At 41.3% G+C, this 18,138-nt stretch overlaps 1 protein-coding gene and 1 long non-coding RNA gene across 6 annotated transcripts in view; one reads left to right on the top strand and one right to left on the bottom strand.

Annotated features, from left to right (window-relative positions):
* The first annotated feature begins 6,609 nt into the window (after positions 1-6,609).
* LOC143112314 (uncharacterized) lies at positions 6,610-7,956 on the top strand. The gene is made up of 3 exons (XR_012984703.1): positions 6,610-6,907; positions 7,170-7,280; positions 7,411-7,956. It is a non-coding gene; the product is annotated as an uncharacterized LOC143112314 (long non-coding RNA).
* A 7,447-nt stretch (positions 7,957-15,403) lies between these two features.
* Positions 15,404-18,138, bottom strand: part of mtmr4 (myotubularin related protein 4) — a 61,119-nt gene continuing 58,384 nt past the window's right edge. For all 5 annotated transcript variants that reach the window (XM_076275104.1, XM_076275105.1, XM_076275101.1 and 2 more), the window contains exons 18-19: positions 17,994-18,082; positions 15,404-17,614 (exon numbers count right to left, since the gene is read on the bottom strand). In XM_076275104.1, coding sequence (XP_076131219.1) covers positions 17,437-17,614; positions 17,994-18,082 — 267 coding nt within the window. In that variant the 3' untranslated portion in view covers positions 15,404-17,436. The remainder of the gene's footprint in view (positions 17,615-17,993; positions 18,083-18,138) is intronic.

Below are 18,138 nucleotides of genomic sequence, written 5' to 3' on the forward strand. Positions count from 1 at the left end.
CCTGGAAGAGTTCTAAGCCACCTGGCAGAGCTATAATGGGCTGGGCTGGGCTGTCTGTGTATATGAAGGTGTGTGCATGTAACTTTTGACCCGTATGTCCGATTTTCATAAATGAGGTACCGTTGGAATCCTTGGATAAGGCCGAGTTCCATGCCCCTGATCAAACCCACTCTTGCAGTTCCTCGGAACCGCAATTCTAGTTAGTGGGTTTGATCCAGCAAGACCACTATTGTTCTTCTTAAGTTTTCTTATTATTATTAGTGGGTTTGATCCAGCAAGCCCACAGCATGGCTGAAAGCCATGCTGTGGGCTTGCGGAGCAAGCCCACTATTGTTCTTCTTAAGTTTTCTTATTATTTATTATTCCTGTTCACCCACTTTTTGGCCGAACTACTGCTCCTAGACCGTTTGAGCTATCGACGCGGTTCGAACTCCAAAAATTCAGGCCCGAACCGGTGTAACTTGCTTGTTGATTTCGTGTCGCTGGCCCTTGTCGTTTTCGCGGTATTCCCGTTTTTCTGCGTTTTTGGGCCCCATTGAAATGAATGGCGGAATGTTCAAGGATTCTAATTCGATTGTGACATCACAGCTCTAATTGCTTAAGCTTGCACCTGGAAGAGTTCTAAGCCACCTGGCAGAGCTCTAATGGGCTGGGCTGGGCTGTCTGTGTATATGAAGGTGTGTGCATGTAACTTTTGACCCGTATGTCCGATTTTCATAAATGAGGTACCGTTGGAATCCTTGGATGAGGCCGAGTTCCATGCCCCTGATCAAACCCACTCTTGCAGTTCCTCGGAACCGCAATTCTAGTTATTTATTATTCCTGTTCACCCACTTTTTGGCCGAACTACTGCTCCTAGACCGTTTGAGCTATCGACGCGGTTCGAACTCCAAAAATTCAGGCCCGAACCAGTGTAACTTGCTTGTTGATTTCGTGTCGCTGGCCCTTGTCGTTTTCGCGGTATTCCCGTTTTTCTGCGTTTTTTGGGCCCATTGAAATGAATGGCGGAATGTTCAGAATTCAAATTTCGATTGTGACATCACAGCTCTAATTGCTTAAGCTTGCACCTGGAAGAGTTCTAAGCCACCTGGCAGAGCTATAATGGGCTGGGCTGGGCTGTCTGTGTATATGAAGGTGTGTGCATGTAACTTTTGACCCGTATGTCCGATTTTCATAAATGAGGTACCGTTGGAATCCTTGGATAAGGCCGAGTTCCATGCCCCTGATCAAACCCACTCTTGCAGTTCCTCGGAACCGCAATTCTAGTTATTTATTATTCCTGTTCACCCACTTTTTGGCCGAACTACTGCTCCTAGACCGTTTGAGCTATCGACGCGGTTCGAACTCCAAAAATTCAGGCCCGAACCGGTGTAACTTGCTTGTTGATTTCGTGTCGCTGGCCCTTGTCGTTTTCGCGGTATTCCCGTTTTTCTGCGTTTTTTGGGCCCATTGAAATGAATGGCGGAATGTTCAGAATTCAAATTTCGATTGTGACATCACAGCTCTAATTGCTTAACCCTTAAGAACGTACCGTCACACTGGTGTGACGGCCGTTAACTATCCGTAAAAGCGTACCGTCACACTTTTGTGTTTGGAATGTTGCTACATAAGTATTCTAATTGCTGCTTAACAATGGGCTACCACTTGTTAGCTAACATGGGCTGACATTGTACATTCTCAAAGTCAAAGATCTCTCGCAAATCACTTTGCCACTACCATTTTGTTATGTCCACATTTTGCAGATCTAGTTTATATTATGATTGTGTGGTCGGGCTATACATGACAAAATCCACGGAAGTGGCAAGTATTGGGAAGACGTTTACTTACAGGAGGCTACAAATGTTGCTAGCTTCACTGCCATTTATTGCCATATTTCTGAATGTCAGTCATTACACCAAGCACAATAAAACAAGCAAAATTAGTGCTTTTTAAAAAAATAAATGATGATGTTATTCAGTGTTTAGTCAAATCTCATGGCCACTGATAAGATGAAAATCAAAATGACCGCGAAATGTACGGAATGCTGGAAACAAACAAACGAGCTATGTAGCTTTGAGTAACGCACGCGGCTCAGGAAACATAGTTTGCTACATTCATGATTAAAACTCGCACAAGAAATGCGCATACATCTTTATCTTGTCCCATTATAATCACAGCTTTATTTCCGTTCATTCATTCAGAAAACAATCGTAGTATTTACAGACGCTATACAATTTCATCGATAATATTAGTCATGGCACATTTGAAAAGGCGTCAGCTTACTGATGAAGAGATCAGGGTTATTTTTACATCTAATGACAACTCTGATGTGGACATTGAACATCCGTCTGAGGTAAGAGCAGAGATATTCGCGTTAGAGTTTAGATTCTCTGCCCGAGCCCGAGCCCGAACTTGACCCGACCCGACCCGCCGGGCCGATATTTCCAGCCACTATCCTCGGGCCGGGCCGGGCCGGGTCCTTGATCAAGCTTTTTTTTTTTTTATCATTACCAGCCTACTTGGGTGGGGAGCTAAAGCTATGCCATAGTCAGACTCAGAAATATTATATATTTATCAAAGTAGGCCTAAGTAACAAGTGTATACAAAGTTATACAAGTTAGGCTCAGAGTTACAAAATGTCATTTGTAATGTCATTTGTAATGCGCAGCTTCTCCACTCGCACGCATCATACCGGGCCTGCTGTGCTGTATTGTGTAGCTTAAGTGCAACGTGAAGCTTGAAGATGTAAAGAAAAAAAAATGAAAACAGGAGAAATAACTTCGAGCAAGTTTGGAGAAAAGTCGGAGGTATGCATTTGTCAGGTAGGCTATGCTTTGTTGCGTGCATTAAGTGCGCACGATGTTCACCTATGACAGCAAAAATACTTTAAGATGAACATGAAGCAGGCTTGCCATGGCAGAAATAATGATAGCCAGCCTTCAATGTCCTCTTTTGTCACTTCTCCAAGCATAGGGCCTACACCTGAGAGCGAGGCAAGCCCTCACAGAGAAATGCGTTGAGTTTTGCTGCAGGGACATCATTTTACGTTGTAAGTGGCTTACGTTTCTTCATTCGGATTCATTTGCAATCCATTCCATTCTGAATAAACAAACATAGTTTAGCCTACATTCTTCATCCTCCGTTGCATTATTCATTAATATAATTCTAAACGGATTTCTGTAGCTCAAACAGCTCGGAATTGTAGTTGAGAACGTCAGTTATAGGCTAATGGCCCACGTATTTAAAAAAAAATGTCGGGTTTAAATCGGGCTCGGGCTCATAATTACAGTTAATGTGTCGGGCCGGGTCGGGCTCTGGCACAATGTGCACGGGCTCGGGTAGGGTCGGGCTTGATTGTTTGGGCCCGATCTAAGCTCTAATTCGCGTGTCCTGTTATCCTCGTGACAATTGTAACATGTTGTCAGCGCGACTTCATTTGCGTAATCAGGTGCATGCATGCAACACATGTGATCACATGATGAAAGCATGTGTGTGTGTGGTACTTTGCAATATTCACGTGAAATAAAACAGATCAGGCCATGCTGCACTGCATAGATTGTAGGCCACCTAATAATGACTATAGAATGTCAGTGTAGAACGCTAGTGACGCAGCCCAAAAAACTCACCCAGTGGAGTACGTTGGTTTAAATAAAACCTACGTTCTTAAGGGTTAAGCTTGCACCTGGAAGAGTTCTAAGCCACCTGGCAGAGCTCTAATGGGCTGGGCTGGGCTGTCTGTGTATATGAAGGTGTGTGCATGTAACTTTTGACCCGTATGTCCGATTTTCATAAATGAGGTACCGTTGGAATCCTTGGATGAGGCCGAGTTCCATGCCCCTGATCAAACCCACTCTTGCAGTTCCTCGGAACCGCAATTCTAGTTATTTATTATTCCTGTTCACCCACTTTTTGGCCGAACTACTGCTCCTAGACCGTTTGAGCTATCGACGCGGTTCGAACTCCAAAAATTCAGGCCCGAATCGGTGTAACTTGCTTGTTGCTTTCGTGTCGCTGGCCCTTGTCGTTTTCGCGGTATTCCCGTTTTTCTGCGTTTTTTGGGCCCATTGAAATGAATGGCGGAATGTTCAGAATTCAAATTTCGATTGTGACATCACAGCTCTAATTGCTTAAGCTTGCACCTGGAAGAGTTCTAAGCCACCTGGCAGAGCTATAATGGGCTGGGCTGGGCTGTCTGTGTATATGAAGGTGTGTGCATGTAACTTTTGACCCGTATGTCCGATTTTCATAAATGAGGTACCGTTGGAATCCTTGGATAAGGCCGAGTTCCATGCCCCTGATCAAACCCACTCTTGCAGTTCCTCGGAACCGCAATTCTAGTTTATTATTCCTGTTCACCCACTTTTTGGCCGAACTACTGCTCCTAGACCGTTTGAGCTATCGACGCGGTTCGAACTCCAAAAATTCAGGCCCGAACCGGTGTAACTTGCTTGTTGATTTCGTGTCGCTGGCCCTTGTCGTTTTCGCGGTATTCCCGTTTTTCTGCGTTTTTTGGGCCCATTGAAATGAATGGCGGAATGTTCAGAATTCAAATTTCGATTGTGACATCACAGCTCTAATTGCTTAAGCTTGCACCTGGAAGAGTTCTAAGCCACCTGGCAGAGCTATAATGGGCTGGGCTGGGCTGTCTGTGTATATGAAGGTGTGTGCATGTAACTTTTGACCCGTATGTCCGATTTTCATAAATGAGGTACCGTTGGAATCCTTGGATAAGGCCGAGTTCCATGCCCCTGATCAAACCCACTCTTGCAGTTCCTCGGAACCGCAATTCTAGTTTATTATTCCTGTTCACCCACTTTTTGGCCGAACTACTGCTCCTAGACCGTTTGAGCTATCGACGCGGTTCGAACTCCAAAAATTCAGGCCCGAACCGGTGTAACTTGCTTGTTGATTTCGTGTCGCTGGCCCTTGTCGTTTTCGCGGTATTCCCGTTTTTCTGCGTTTTTTGGGCCCATTGAAATGAATGGCGGAATGTTCAGAATTCAAATTTCGATTGTGACATCACAGCTCTAATTGCTTAAGCTTGCACCTGGAAGAGTTCTAAGCCACCTGGCAGAGCTATAATGGGCTGGGCTGGGCTGTCTGTGTATATGAAGGTGTGTGCATGTAACTTTTGACCCGTATGTCCGATTTTCATAAATGAGGTACCGTTGGAATCCTTGGATAAGGCCGAGTTCCATGCCCCTGATCAAACCCACTCTTGCAGTTCCTCGGAACCGCAATTCTAGTTATTCTCTGCGCCCATCTCCACATCCATTCGTCTCGGTGGAATATCGTAGGCCTACACACTCTTCACGCAACACATGACAAACCATATATCAGAATAAACAGCAGACCTTACCGAACACAGAGGTGTAATGCATTCCCGTGTATAGTTAGCTGTTCCAGAGTAATCCGTTTTTTAAATAAATTATAGAAAAATTCAACATGGTCTTTCGGCTGCATTTCTTAAAACTGAGCTGTGCTTACATCGCCTAGATATCTGTAAATATTACAATCAGAGAATATACAGGCAGCTCACGGTTAAGAGTTTGTCAATGTAGCCGTAATGATTTCTTTTCACAAAATGCTAAGCATGCATGTATTTAAGTTTCTTAAAACTGAGCTGTGCTTAAATAGGCATGATTTCATAACAGACCAAATAGAAAATAAATGTTAAATATAGCCTACATATCTGTAGCCTACATAAAATCAGATTATGTAGGCTACACAGTGTAGTTAGATCAAGTTGAACAGTAGCACATTTTAATCATGGATATAGTTGGACAGTAGCACATTTTAATCATTTTATATATCTTACATTTTTGTTCTTTTAGGCTACACAGTGTAGTTAGATCAAGTTGAACAGTAGCACATTTTAATCATGGATATAGTTGGACAGTAGCACATTTTAATCATTTTATATATCTTACATTTTTGTTTTTTTAGGTAGGCCTACAACTTTTGGGAACAAAATTGAGCCCCTAAAGTACTAATATGTACCGTTCCTGGATCATTAATGTACCTTTTCGCAAAGGGACCATATTTGTACCTAAGGGTACAAAAAGTACATGGCCTGTCACTCAAAAGTTGTTGGGGGAGGAGATTCGGGACAGGAGCAACCGTTATTTTTCTCACACACCAAGAAATGGAGCAACTTTCAGTGAGGAGCTTGGTGTGAGAAAACACATGTGCAGGATGGAATAATCTTTGTGGAAGAGGAGGCAAAGCTATTTAGAGGTAAGGTGTAGTTGCAATTTATCGAAATTCGGTTTGTAAATTGTAAATAGCCTACTGTTACAGTAATGTTGTTGGCTTAAAGGCTAACATTAGCATTCGCTAGCAACTTAGCCTAGGTTAGCTATGAATTCAGATATTTTTAAATGGAATTCAAACTCCTTCAATAATGCATGACTATCGTGATAAATGGTAAGGAAATGATTTGTGTGTGTGTTTTATCTACTATTTCCCATGTCAATGTTAAGTTTTTGTGGAAGCCAACTTTCACTAGCAATCATTATCCTAACTAGCTTAGCCCATAGATATATGAGCATATCCTAGCACCATACATAGCAGCTACTTGCTAACTTCCCTGAAAGGCTGGTTTAATATCAACGGTAGTGCAGGTGAAAGAAGCCTGGTATGTGCATACATGCAGTAAGCATGATCACTCTCAACACTGTCATTTTGTTTAGGTGAAAATGAATTAGTTGAGTTGCCTATGTTCACCAGAACATCCTGTTTGTCATTGCTTATCTAGTTAGAAGCTAGAGGGAGCAACTCAGAACCATTCTATAATGTTATAAAGTTACTCAGAGCTTGATAATGGTCTAACGTAAATCTAACATTAATCCTTCTCACAGATACCCACCAAGGCAGAATATGGCCACTTGGAAGTAAGCTTACCTTTCCTAAAGGATCTAATAGCTACGTAAGTTACCCAACTTGGTGTTTTTTTTTGTAATGGTATTTTTCTTATTGGTGTTAAATACATATAGAAAAGTATTGCATAATACATTATGCAAATTATAATAATACAGACAACTTTTAGATTTTTTTTTGTCCAATAGCAATTTATATATTGGACAAAAAGATATCCAAGATATTGGATGATCTTTGTGCTATTTCATTGTTGTGTCATTTTGTTTAATTATGTTATACTATTGCATGGCATTTGTCTCTCAAACTCATAGTGGAGCAGGCAGCTTTCGTTCATGAAGATACGGTGAAAAGGAGTAAGGAGAAGTTTGGGAGAGTCAGCCGGTCCATGGAACTTGTAATGACTCAGCGCTGATCTATGCCAGGTGAGCAGATTGATATAGTTACATACATGTATTAGACAAGGTATTTTACACAATCTGTCTGAGGCTATTTATTTGTGTGGTTGAAAAAAATCTTATTCTGAGGTTTGTGTTTGCATTTTGCTTCCAACAGATGTAAACCCCTGCTGTCATTGGTGAGGCTACCACTGCTATTGAAAATATGTGAACGTCCTGTAGATCAAGTAAGGTTCCAGTCTAAGTCAAAGTGGATATATGCAGAGGAACAGAAGTTGAAGAGGGGGGAAACAGCAGCCTCCACATTCTCCTGAAGAATATGTTGGATTTCTGCCAGTTTTTGAACTTTGGTGCCTTTTGAGACTCTTGCCTTTTTAATGGCTCGCCTCATGATTGGAAGGATTGGAGTGTATTTTCTGATTGATTGATTTATTGGTGAGGTAATGAACATTGTAACAATATATTGTACATTTTTACAGGCTTGCTAATATTTCCCAATGGCTGGCACATTGTTTTCTGAGATACTACTCTAAAATGTCGCTTTATGACTCATTACATCACACATATTGTTCACTCAATTCTAAGGTGTATGCACTGTGAATGAGATCTAAGATCATAGCTACTAAGTTACTGCAAGGACTTTGTTAATTGCAACGTGTAATGGTTATGGCAAGCAGATACTGTATTTTCATCACTCATACACGAGTATTAACATGAAGTTGAAAGCATACAAGGTTTGTTGGAGTAATTACTAACTCAAATATTGGTATTTTATAGATCATATAAAGGTGTTGTTAGTGCTATCGTGCAAATTAATATATTTTTTCCTTCTGCATATAAACACAATGTGGCTACTCAGGCAAAATATTGTAAACCATAGTGTTTTATTATTTACACTTACATTAAGAGTCATAACATGTTTTACGTGAATATGTATATTGATATGGATATAAGATACTTTGATGTTTTGATATGAATGTGTTTTTAATATGAACATGTTAACATTTATTGTACCTGTATTCATGTGGAGTATTGTGTGTAATATCCCCCCAGAATAAACATTTAAATTTACTTATTGGTTGTGCATATATTTTAGTTATACCACCTTAAATTTTCACTGGGGTTGTACCCTTGAAGTACAGATTAGTACCTTTTAAGGGTACTATTCGATAATGATATATACAGGTACATTTTAGTCATTGCAGGTACACAAGTGTACCTTGATGGGTACAGATGGCTAGGGTACACAAATGTACCTGCATTCATGGGTACATTATTGTACTTCAAAAGGGTACTGCCCCAGCGAAAAGCATTTGTACCGACTTAGGTACACACTGGTACTTCCATTTCTTAGAGTGTACCTTATAGACAAGTGCTATTTCAAGAAAAAGTCCTTGTATATGGGTCTAGAGGCATTTCTTAGTAAAAGTTGGGAACAGGACTTTTTATCATAATTAACATGTGCTGAATCCAACTAGCCCTGTTCCCAAGCAGAATTTTGAGTTTTTGACTATCTAATTAGCATAAACAAAATGGCGATTTTGGGCACTTTCTTCGGACAGGCATCATTATATCATGTAAATAAATTAATATTGTTCACATCTGTGCATCTCAGAAATCTCCCGTGGGCAATAAATAAAAAGTAAAGGCTATGAAAAAAATAAAAATGCAAAAAAATGTTTTATTATGCTAATTAACCTTATTATCACCTTATTATACTCTTGACTATGTTTACGGTCCTCTTTGGCAAAGAGTGTGGCCTGACTTCATTGGTAAACATCTTCTTCGTGGTGGGGAGACACATGTTTGGAGTTTAAAATCATTGGAGTTCCTTTGAACTAATCACGAACAACCGTTAACTAACAAGCTAGCATCATATCCTTGATTCCAAATGGGAAAGATGGCCAGCAGTCACATGTTTCATTTGATTAGATTATCTTAGATTCAACTTCATTGTCATTGTGCAGAGTACTGAAAATATATAAGTGTATGTGCATTATGAACAGTATAAATATCAGTAGAATATCGCTATGTTTAAGTGTAATAAAGTGTGTACATTTATAAATATAAATAGAATACTATGGGTGGGATAGGGGCAAAATGTTCGCCTCCTTGTTGTCCCTGTGAAGGTTGCCATCGACATGGACACCTCAGCAGGCACAGGCAAGGAGGCCAGGGGGGGGGGGGGGGGGTGTTGGGGCGTTGATGGAGGGGTGTGAGGAACCAGTGATGCGTTGAGCAGTTTTCACCATCCTCTGCCGTGCTTTCCAGTCGGAGGCAGAGCAGTTGCCACCATACTGTGACACAGTTGGTGAGGATGCTCTCAATGGTGCAGCGGTATAGGTTTAGAAGTTCACCAGGATCTGAGGAGAGAGGTTGTGTTCTTTAGTCTCCTCAGGAAGAAGAGATGCTGGTGAGCCTTCTTGATCAAGGTAGAGGTGTTGAGGGTCTAAGAGAGGTCCACAGAGATGTGGACACCCAGAAACATGAACTGGTGACATGCTCCACCTCAGTCCTGTTGATGAGGATGGGCCTTTGTGTGCTAGCTTTTGACTTCCTGAAGTCCACAATGAGGTCTTTGGTCCTCTTGGTGTTGAGAGCCAGGTTGTTGTGGGTGCTCCACGATGTTAGGTGCTGGACCTCCTCCCTGCAGGCTGTCTCATTATTGTTGCTAATGAGAGCAATCACCGTAGTGTTGTCTGCAAACTTGACAATGGTGTTAGAGCCATAGTATGCAGTTGTAGGTGAAGAGGGAGTAAAGGAGGGCTCAGCACACGCCGGTGTTCAGGGTGAGGGTTGAGTGGGTCCGGTTATCTAATCTAACAGACTGCGGTCTGTTGGTTAGGAAGTCCAGAATCTAGTTTGAGGGAGGTATTGATGTCCAGTTCACTGAGTTTGGTGATCAGTTTGGAGGGGATAATGGTGTTGAATGCTGAACTGAAGTCAATGAACAGCATTCTCACATAGGTGTTGCTATTGTCAAGGAGGGACAGGGCAGAGTGAATTGCCGTAAAGATGGCATCCTCTGTGCTCCTGTTCTGGCAAATTGCAAATCTGCAAACAAAATCTACCTCTGGGTACAAATAAAGTAACTTGAACTTGAACTTGCACTAGTTATGAAGTTATTAATCTAGCTATTAATTCAAAGGACATTCAATCATTTTACTAACACAAAGGTTATGAAGAAATATGGGTAACACTTTATGGTAAAGGTACATGAATTATCATGAATTAATTCATGATTTATGCATTACTTCCTTTATCCTTTATATCCTATTAATCAAAAGGAATTGACATGAATTCATATACTCATTCATGATGACCTCACGTATGAACAACACATCAACTAAAGCATTAGGTGTGATGGGTATATCATTGTGATTTATGATTTCTTAAGCATGATCATCATGATTACATTAATTTTAGGATAATTGCTCATGCATTCATCATGTCTGTGGCCCCTCAATTAAAGTAGTGAATAATGACATGTGTTTAGAGAACTCCAAAGTTATGAGAATTTGAGCAGTGATGACCACATTTTTGGCAGAAAAATAAAGTCATGATCATGGTTAATACATCATAATCATAATCCATAATGATGTGCCCATCATACCTAATACTTTAGTAATGTGTTCATGTATGAGGTCACAAATGGCAAACTATGGACTCAGTAAATTCCTGATGATTAATTAGATATTAATGAACGAAGTAATACATAAATCATGAATTACTTCATGTACCCTTACCGTAAAGTGTTACCGAAATGGGTAAATGCCTGTGTAACTTAATCCGAGACTACATACATTACCAACCTAATTCGCTTCAATTATGTAAAATGTAATGTAAATCAGGTTTTATGGCCAAGTATACTTGGGTATACAAGGAATTTGTCTCTGCATGTATCCCATCCATGAATTAGTGAACACACAGGTCACACATTGAAGCACACATTAACCTGGAGCAGTGAGCTGCCTTGCTACAGTGATGCCCGGGGAGCAGTGAGGGGTTAGGTGCCTTGCTCAAGGGCACTTCAGCCGTGGATGTGGGCATGGGAGACTAGTGCTCAACCTTTCCACCACCCACATTTTTCCTACTGGTCGGGGATCAAACCGGCAACCCTTTGGTTTCAAGCCCGAAGACCTAACCAGTAGGCCACAATTTGAAACTTTACATTTCATCACTACACATCTTTCTTGACCCTCAAAAAACATAAGTCTCATTCGTCAAATACTGTGTGCCTGCTCAGTTATAACATTTTAACAATTACATTTTTCAAAGGTTTTTTCAGGTAATTAACATAGGCATAATACTAGATTTTTTTTCTTTTTTTTTCACAGCCTGTATCCTTGATCTATTGGCCAAGGGAGATTTCTGTAAACAATATGAATTAATTTACATGGTATAATGACATCCGCCCAATGAAAGTGCCCAAAATCGCCATTTTGGCAACCATTTTGTTTATGCTAATTAGATGGTCATAAACTCAAAATTCAGCTTGGGAACAGGGCTAGTTGGATTCAGCAGACCTTAATTATGTTAAAAAGTCCTGTTCCCAACTTTTACTAAAAAATGCCTCTAGGAAGCACATATCTCAAAAATATCACCTGTCTATTACCTTACTATGCACAGAGAATCACAGGCTCAGTCCCTGCCTCAGTCATTGCAAGCGCCTCTTGAATGATTAATCACTATGTGGATACTGTTTTAAGAATTGATTTAGATTAAGTGTTAGTTAGTATAATTTGTATTTTAGTATATTTAGTATATTCTACTGTCCTTATTGCTTAGTTGTGTTTTTATATTATATACTTTTAATTACTTTTTCTGCTGTTAGTGAATTTGTGTTTGTTGTCTGTATGCTACTGCGACCTTGAATTTCCCCTGGGGATCAATAAAGTATCTATCTATCTATCTATCTAGCTTCCGTCGCTACCTCATCTGCCTTATTAATTAGCATACCTACTGTAGGGTAATGTGATCCTGCCCCTTACAGTGTGCTTTGCATTTGCATATAGCTAGCCTTTTTGGTCGCATCATGGCAGCTAATAATGACTGAGTTTGTTCCAAATGTTGGATTGGACTACCATCTGATTTTTTGGAAGCCTCTTTGCTTCCACTGTGCGCCATGCACATGGCAAACATTGTGGGCATATGCACTGTCAGTGTATTGCGTCCTGTCCTTCAGCTAGTGAGCATGCTGCTGTCAATAAGCTTCCGCTAGTTGAGCTGAACACGGTTGTGTACAGGGCTTGCACCTGACTGTAATGACATTTTTTGTGATCCAATGTTTGTACTACACTGAACCCTCCATGTGTTTTGTTGTTATAATTATGACTAGAGCCATCTACAAGGTATGTTATCCCCTCCCTTAGTGGCTCGCTCTCTAGATTCTCCCTAAGCTTAGGGAAGGCCACTGAGTCTGCCACACAGTTGTGTGGTACACCCTCATAGTGAAGAGGAACAATACCCGTCGGGTTCCCTGCTGTGTCACATGTCTTTATGCTAACGTCAGGGCAGAGAGACAGATTGTATTGATACCTTATTCCTCCATACAGGCCATGCATGCATGTAGGGATTGTCATATAGACATCTTTTGACCTAAGGTGTATTATTGAGGGCTTCTTCCAGGGCTGTTTCTTGACTTTGGCATCCTCTGCTCCTTTTAGAATAGAATAGACTTCAATTGTCATTGTGCAGTAGTACCATACAATGGAATTTACTTGTGTAGCCTCTAAAACAATGCTCACATTCATATACAAACTCACAACATCATCTAAATAAGAAAATCTAAAAATATTATAAATGTATTTAATTTTGCATATAATCCCTATTGCAGCTGCGCTAGCTGGGGAGTGAGGGGCATGATTGTTTCTAAGACCTGTATTGGTAGTTTGACCCTCCACTCTCAGGTGATGTTTGCTGCTTACTCTTACAACAAGAGTTTTTAAATTTTTAACGTTCAGTAGTACCTGTGTGTGTGAGAGAGGCCTGCTCTAGCCTGCATGTGTGTGTGGGACTTCTTTGGGGCAGTCAGCCAACTCTGTGTTATCAGTTAATTCTGGGCAGTCAGCCAGCTCTGCAACTGGCCAACTCTGGGCAACCGTGTGCCCCTACCTGTGTGCTTAGTGTCTGTGGGCAAACATTACTCCATACAATTATTTCTCTCTTACTTATTTTATTTACTTATTTCAGTTTTACACAAGTTATCAACTTTTAACAGTTTACACTCTATTTCTTCATTACTGTAATGTGATTGCTCTACTGAGGTGAATACATGAACCTTCTAACAGTGTTATAACTATATTTCTTTATTGATGCAAGGATATTGTTCTACTGAAATTAATACAATTTGCCATGTGCATCACAACCCTTTACTATTTCTGTATAGGGGAGTTTGAGTTCTTTTATCAAAGCATTTATGTCCAAAGCATGTGTCTGGTGCAAGTCCATGATCAGTATTACGATGGCTGCCTCAATTGATCCAGTTTTTATTCCAACCTCCTCCAACCGAACATCTCTCCGTCCCTCGGCGATCTCCTCAATCACAAGTGTGTGTCTGTATGTTCCCGCCATCTGTTGTAGGCCCATGCCCACGTAATAAAATAAGCAAACAGAAAATGGCACACAATCAGTATTTTCACATAACAAATTTAAACAAATTAAAAATATTCTGTTCTGAGGGTTTCTATATCTCCGAAATGTCACTGGCTCATTTTATTCTATTCTGAGGTTTTTCCTACCTGTCCAGTGACATCAGCTCATTTCATTCTTTTCTGAAGGTTTGTCTGCCTGTCTGTTCCCTTTGACTTTCAAAGGCTTCAGAATTCTCTCATTATTCTGACTTCTCTTTCGCATAGAGAAAATACCATATCATCATAAAACACATGCACTTTTAAAGATCAACAGTGTAACCCAATCTCCCTCCTATGTCTCCACTATTCTTTTGAGGATTCAGTAAACAACTCAGTCCCGGGCTACCCACAAGTCAACAACAGCCTGGCTCCCCCTAATATAAGCAACATTGCTTACCTTTTACCGGCTGCTGGGAGCTGCTTCACCCGGGGCAGAACTGCTTTCCTGATGAATCCTGTGTCAAATCTCGGTTGGAACCTCCAGATCTGCGTGGAAAAACTCTGGTCCACTTCCCGAATCCAATTAGTAATTAATCACTTAACTATTTACTAATAAGCACTCTGGAACAAGGAAGGAGACAATGTAGACAGGAGATCTCTGAAGACTGTTGATCTTTATTCACCGTATTGCAGTGATAGTCCAGCCTAAATGATGTCCAGACCAGGTGTCAAGCAATATGGTGAGGTAAGATGTCATTAGCTGGCGCCCCCCGATGAGATCTGACTAAAAGATGGCTGAGGCCTATCTTTTATACTCCTTAACCTTAGAGTTGGGCCCTCTCCTCTCGCCACTCTCGAAAGACACCTGTTGGCCAATCAGCATCCACCAGGGCTATGAATATTGGTGGAAACCATTTTCCCATCATGCATAAAATTATATGCAAAACTGTCTGGTTCTGGGTCTTTCTGGTTCTATCCAGTTGGTCGTAAACAAGGCTTCTTATCTTGCCACCTGTTACTTGGCCTTGCTGTTATCATCACCAGCTCTACATCCTCCTCTCTCCCTTGACCATCTAATGAGAGGCCTAGTGTCACTGTAATCTCCTGCATCCCACTCCTTGACTGCTGGTCTGTTCAAGATGTGTACAGGCCTTGAAGTCTCATAATAATTGCAAGAATATTATAAAGTTTATAAAAACCATAAATGCATCCTTTAAGTCATAGAAATCCACCACAGTATGCCTTTGTGTGGCTAGTAGTTAAGCAGTAGTTCAACTTAAAAGAGAGCACTGATCAAATGCTACAGGAGACAAAGGCAGAGAGAAAAGGCAGTACGTAATTTCACGGAAATAATGACCAATTTGCCAGTAGTTTGAAATGAAGATATTTAAAAGTGTTACTGCTACACATCTTTGTTTTCTGAAAAAACTCCCTCCTACTACTACTACTGAATAATATTGTGTTTTCCTTATAGATATGATTACACTTTTTGTATGTCCTTTCAAAATCATAGATGATGTAGCCTCCTTGGACACAGAATCAGAGAAGATGGAAGAGACTGACACTTCAGACAGATGATACAGATATATACTTTATTTACCCCATAGGATTTAACTTGTACAGTGCATTTCCTGAAAACAATTATTGACTAAGTGACACCTTTTAGTCACTAGATCAGAGAGCTATGTTACATTTCTGGGGTCTTTTTTTCTTTCATATCATTCCTTCATTAACACCAGAACAAAGAAAGATAGAAAACAATAGGTAACGTTTGAATCATAAGGATTCAGTATCCTACTGTCATCTTTCAGTGAATATCATGACTTCAAGATCCAACAGACAACCCTGTTGAACTTACAAAGTTATTTTTTCATTGTTAAAGCAGCTAGCTATTTTTGTACCATTAACATATCAAGCAGTTACCGATTAGTAACCAAGTGTAATCCATGAGAAAAAGGCTTAAAAAACAAAACAAAATAAAAGATGGCACTATATATAGTTTAAATTTTTTTTCAAGGAACACCATTCAACAACACATACACCAATGTTTGGGAACCACAGCCAATTTTTAGAAAAGGAAGTAACTGAAACTCATCGTGATATTAAATGCATGATGACACCGTGTCATGACATATCACATTCAGAGACAGCAGACAAAGCAAAACAAGGACGTACAGAAATCTCTCACAAACATCCCCTCGTGCAAAAGTATGTGGGCTTAACCTTTACCTTCTGAATGTATTACAAAAACCCAGATGCTGAATTTAACGTTAGCAAAAATTTGAAAGTGAAAAAAAAAAAGTTATATTTTGACAGATTCCCCCCCCCCCCCCCATCATCTGGCTCCCTCAAGTTGTCCAAATTGGACCAACATGGGTCCTGCTGAATATGAGCATTATATTCTGGATTCTGGTTAAAACAACCTTTACACAATCTGCTTTTAAATTTAGCTTAATAATTAAAAAAAACAAAAAACTGTGCATGACCCTTTTTTCTTCACCCAATAATAAAGGCAAACTGCAGAAACAGACAAACACACAGCTCACTGAATGCACGTGAATATGAATGATTGAGCCTTTCAGTACCCCCCCCAATAGTCCACACTCCCCAGTCACAAACATCACACTCCCCAATCACAAACATTACATTCAAGCATTGCAGAGCCCACAACCACATACAACAGCAAGTAAACAGCAGATGTATCCCTTTGCTTGGGTTTGGTCTCAAATTCCCTCAAAATATACAACAAATGTGTAGTGCACAAAATAATAAGAATAAAAAAAATGAGATTTTTTTCAATACTTTAGCAGCATTTTCTTTTTTATTTCCTTAAATAGTTACGCCTCCAGTATGATGAACGAAAGGCTTCAAAGATTCAAACTTCAGGGGATGTGAGAGATTGTCCTCTGAGGTGTGTGGTTGTGTTTATTTATGGTGTGTGTGTGTATGTGTGTGTGTGTGTGTGTGTGTAAGCAGTGGGGCAGGTCAAGGTGTCACTGATGTCCAGGTTAAAAGGATGTTGGAACAAGGGGAACTCCAGTTCAAGCTGAAGGCTTCTCCACCAGTCCAGCAGAGGGCACTGTAAGGAGAAAGCCCTACCTCCCTACACAGAGGGCCAGAGCCAGGGGCCAGCAGGACGCTGCAACCTCCTCGGCCTGAAGGTTCTGTCTACCAAAGTAGGGGCTTCACAAGGACAACCGCCATTTCACAAAATAGCCCCTCCCCACCTATCCACCCATTTCAAACTCTCTTTGTCCTTTTCTGTCCAGCCTTTTCAGTCATTGTCCATCTCAGAGCGGTCGGTCCATCATCCAACACAGACCAACTTCTCAAAGAACCTCCCAGTTCTCTTCCTCCACCTCCTCATTGTCATCACCCCCAAGGACAGTTTCATGGCGGGTGTGGGGGGCGTGTGTAATCAGTAGGTGTGGGTGTGGGCGGGTGGGTGGGTGGGGGGGGCAACTAGGGCTCCCCAGCCAAAGTGGTCGAATGCACATCTGGGGGCTCAACCAACGGTGAGCAGTGCTAGGCCAAACTGCACCAGGCCCGAGTAGAGGGGTTGGGGGGGGAGTGGACACAGGCAGGGCAGGTCGCGAGGTTCAGAGAGGCCCTCAGCTGGAGGCGGTGGCGATGGGCTTCTTGAGCTGCTGGCTGCGGATCTCGCGCGTGCGCGACTCCAGCAGCAGGTCGTGGCAGGTGTTGCACACCAGGACCGGGTCGTACAGCTGCTGGTCTGGAATGGGCAACTTCAGGTGGCAGCAGTCTTTGCAGAACACGTTGCCGCAGTTCCTGAACAACAAAAACAAAACAACAGAAGAGAAACTTCAGAAACGGCAGAAACTTCTTTTTGTTTTTTTGTGTTTTTGTCTTTCAGCAAATCTTTGGTCTTCCATTTAGAACGGTTCTGTGGCATATGTACTGTAGAAGGTGCAGGGGAGGCGAGGACTGTTGTTAAGGGTTAAGGTGAGGATCACATTGGAAATAACGAAGTGGAAGTGTAACGCTCAGACCATAATAAGTCATAAAAAGTTCTCTCTCGTTCCGAAGTTACACCAGCGTTCTATGTTCTGTTGCTTAAACTGCCAATTGAGAAGCCTCGCCGTTACACTTTGAAAGTGGAGCTGCATAAAGGTTGCCACTGGGGCTGGCCCACATGAGCAGGACTCACCTGCAGTGATGGCGTCTCTTGGCAATCCAGAACTCAGAGTCACAGTTAAAGCAATGTGAGGCCATGTGATCGGGAACCCATCGTGTAACCTGTAGAGATCAAAATACACACATCGTAAATATACAAACCACAAAACACAGACACG

The sequence above is a fragment of the Alosa pseudoharengus genome, unplaced genomic scaffold (assembly GCF_046254945.1).
Source record: "Alosa pseudoharengus isolate Yale_2024_CS ecotype anadromous, Long Island Sound unplaced genomic scaffold, YU_APseudo_1.1 YU_APseudo_1.1_scf_8, whole genome shotgun sequence".
NCBI lineage: Eukaryota > Metazoa > Chordata > Actinopteri > Clupeiformes > Clupeidae > Alosa > Alosa pseudoharengus.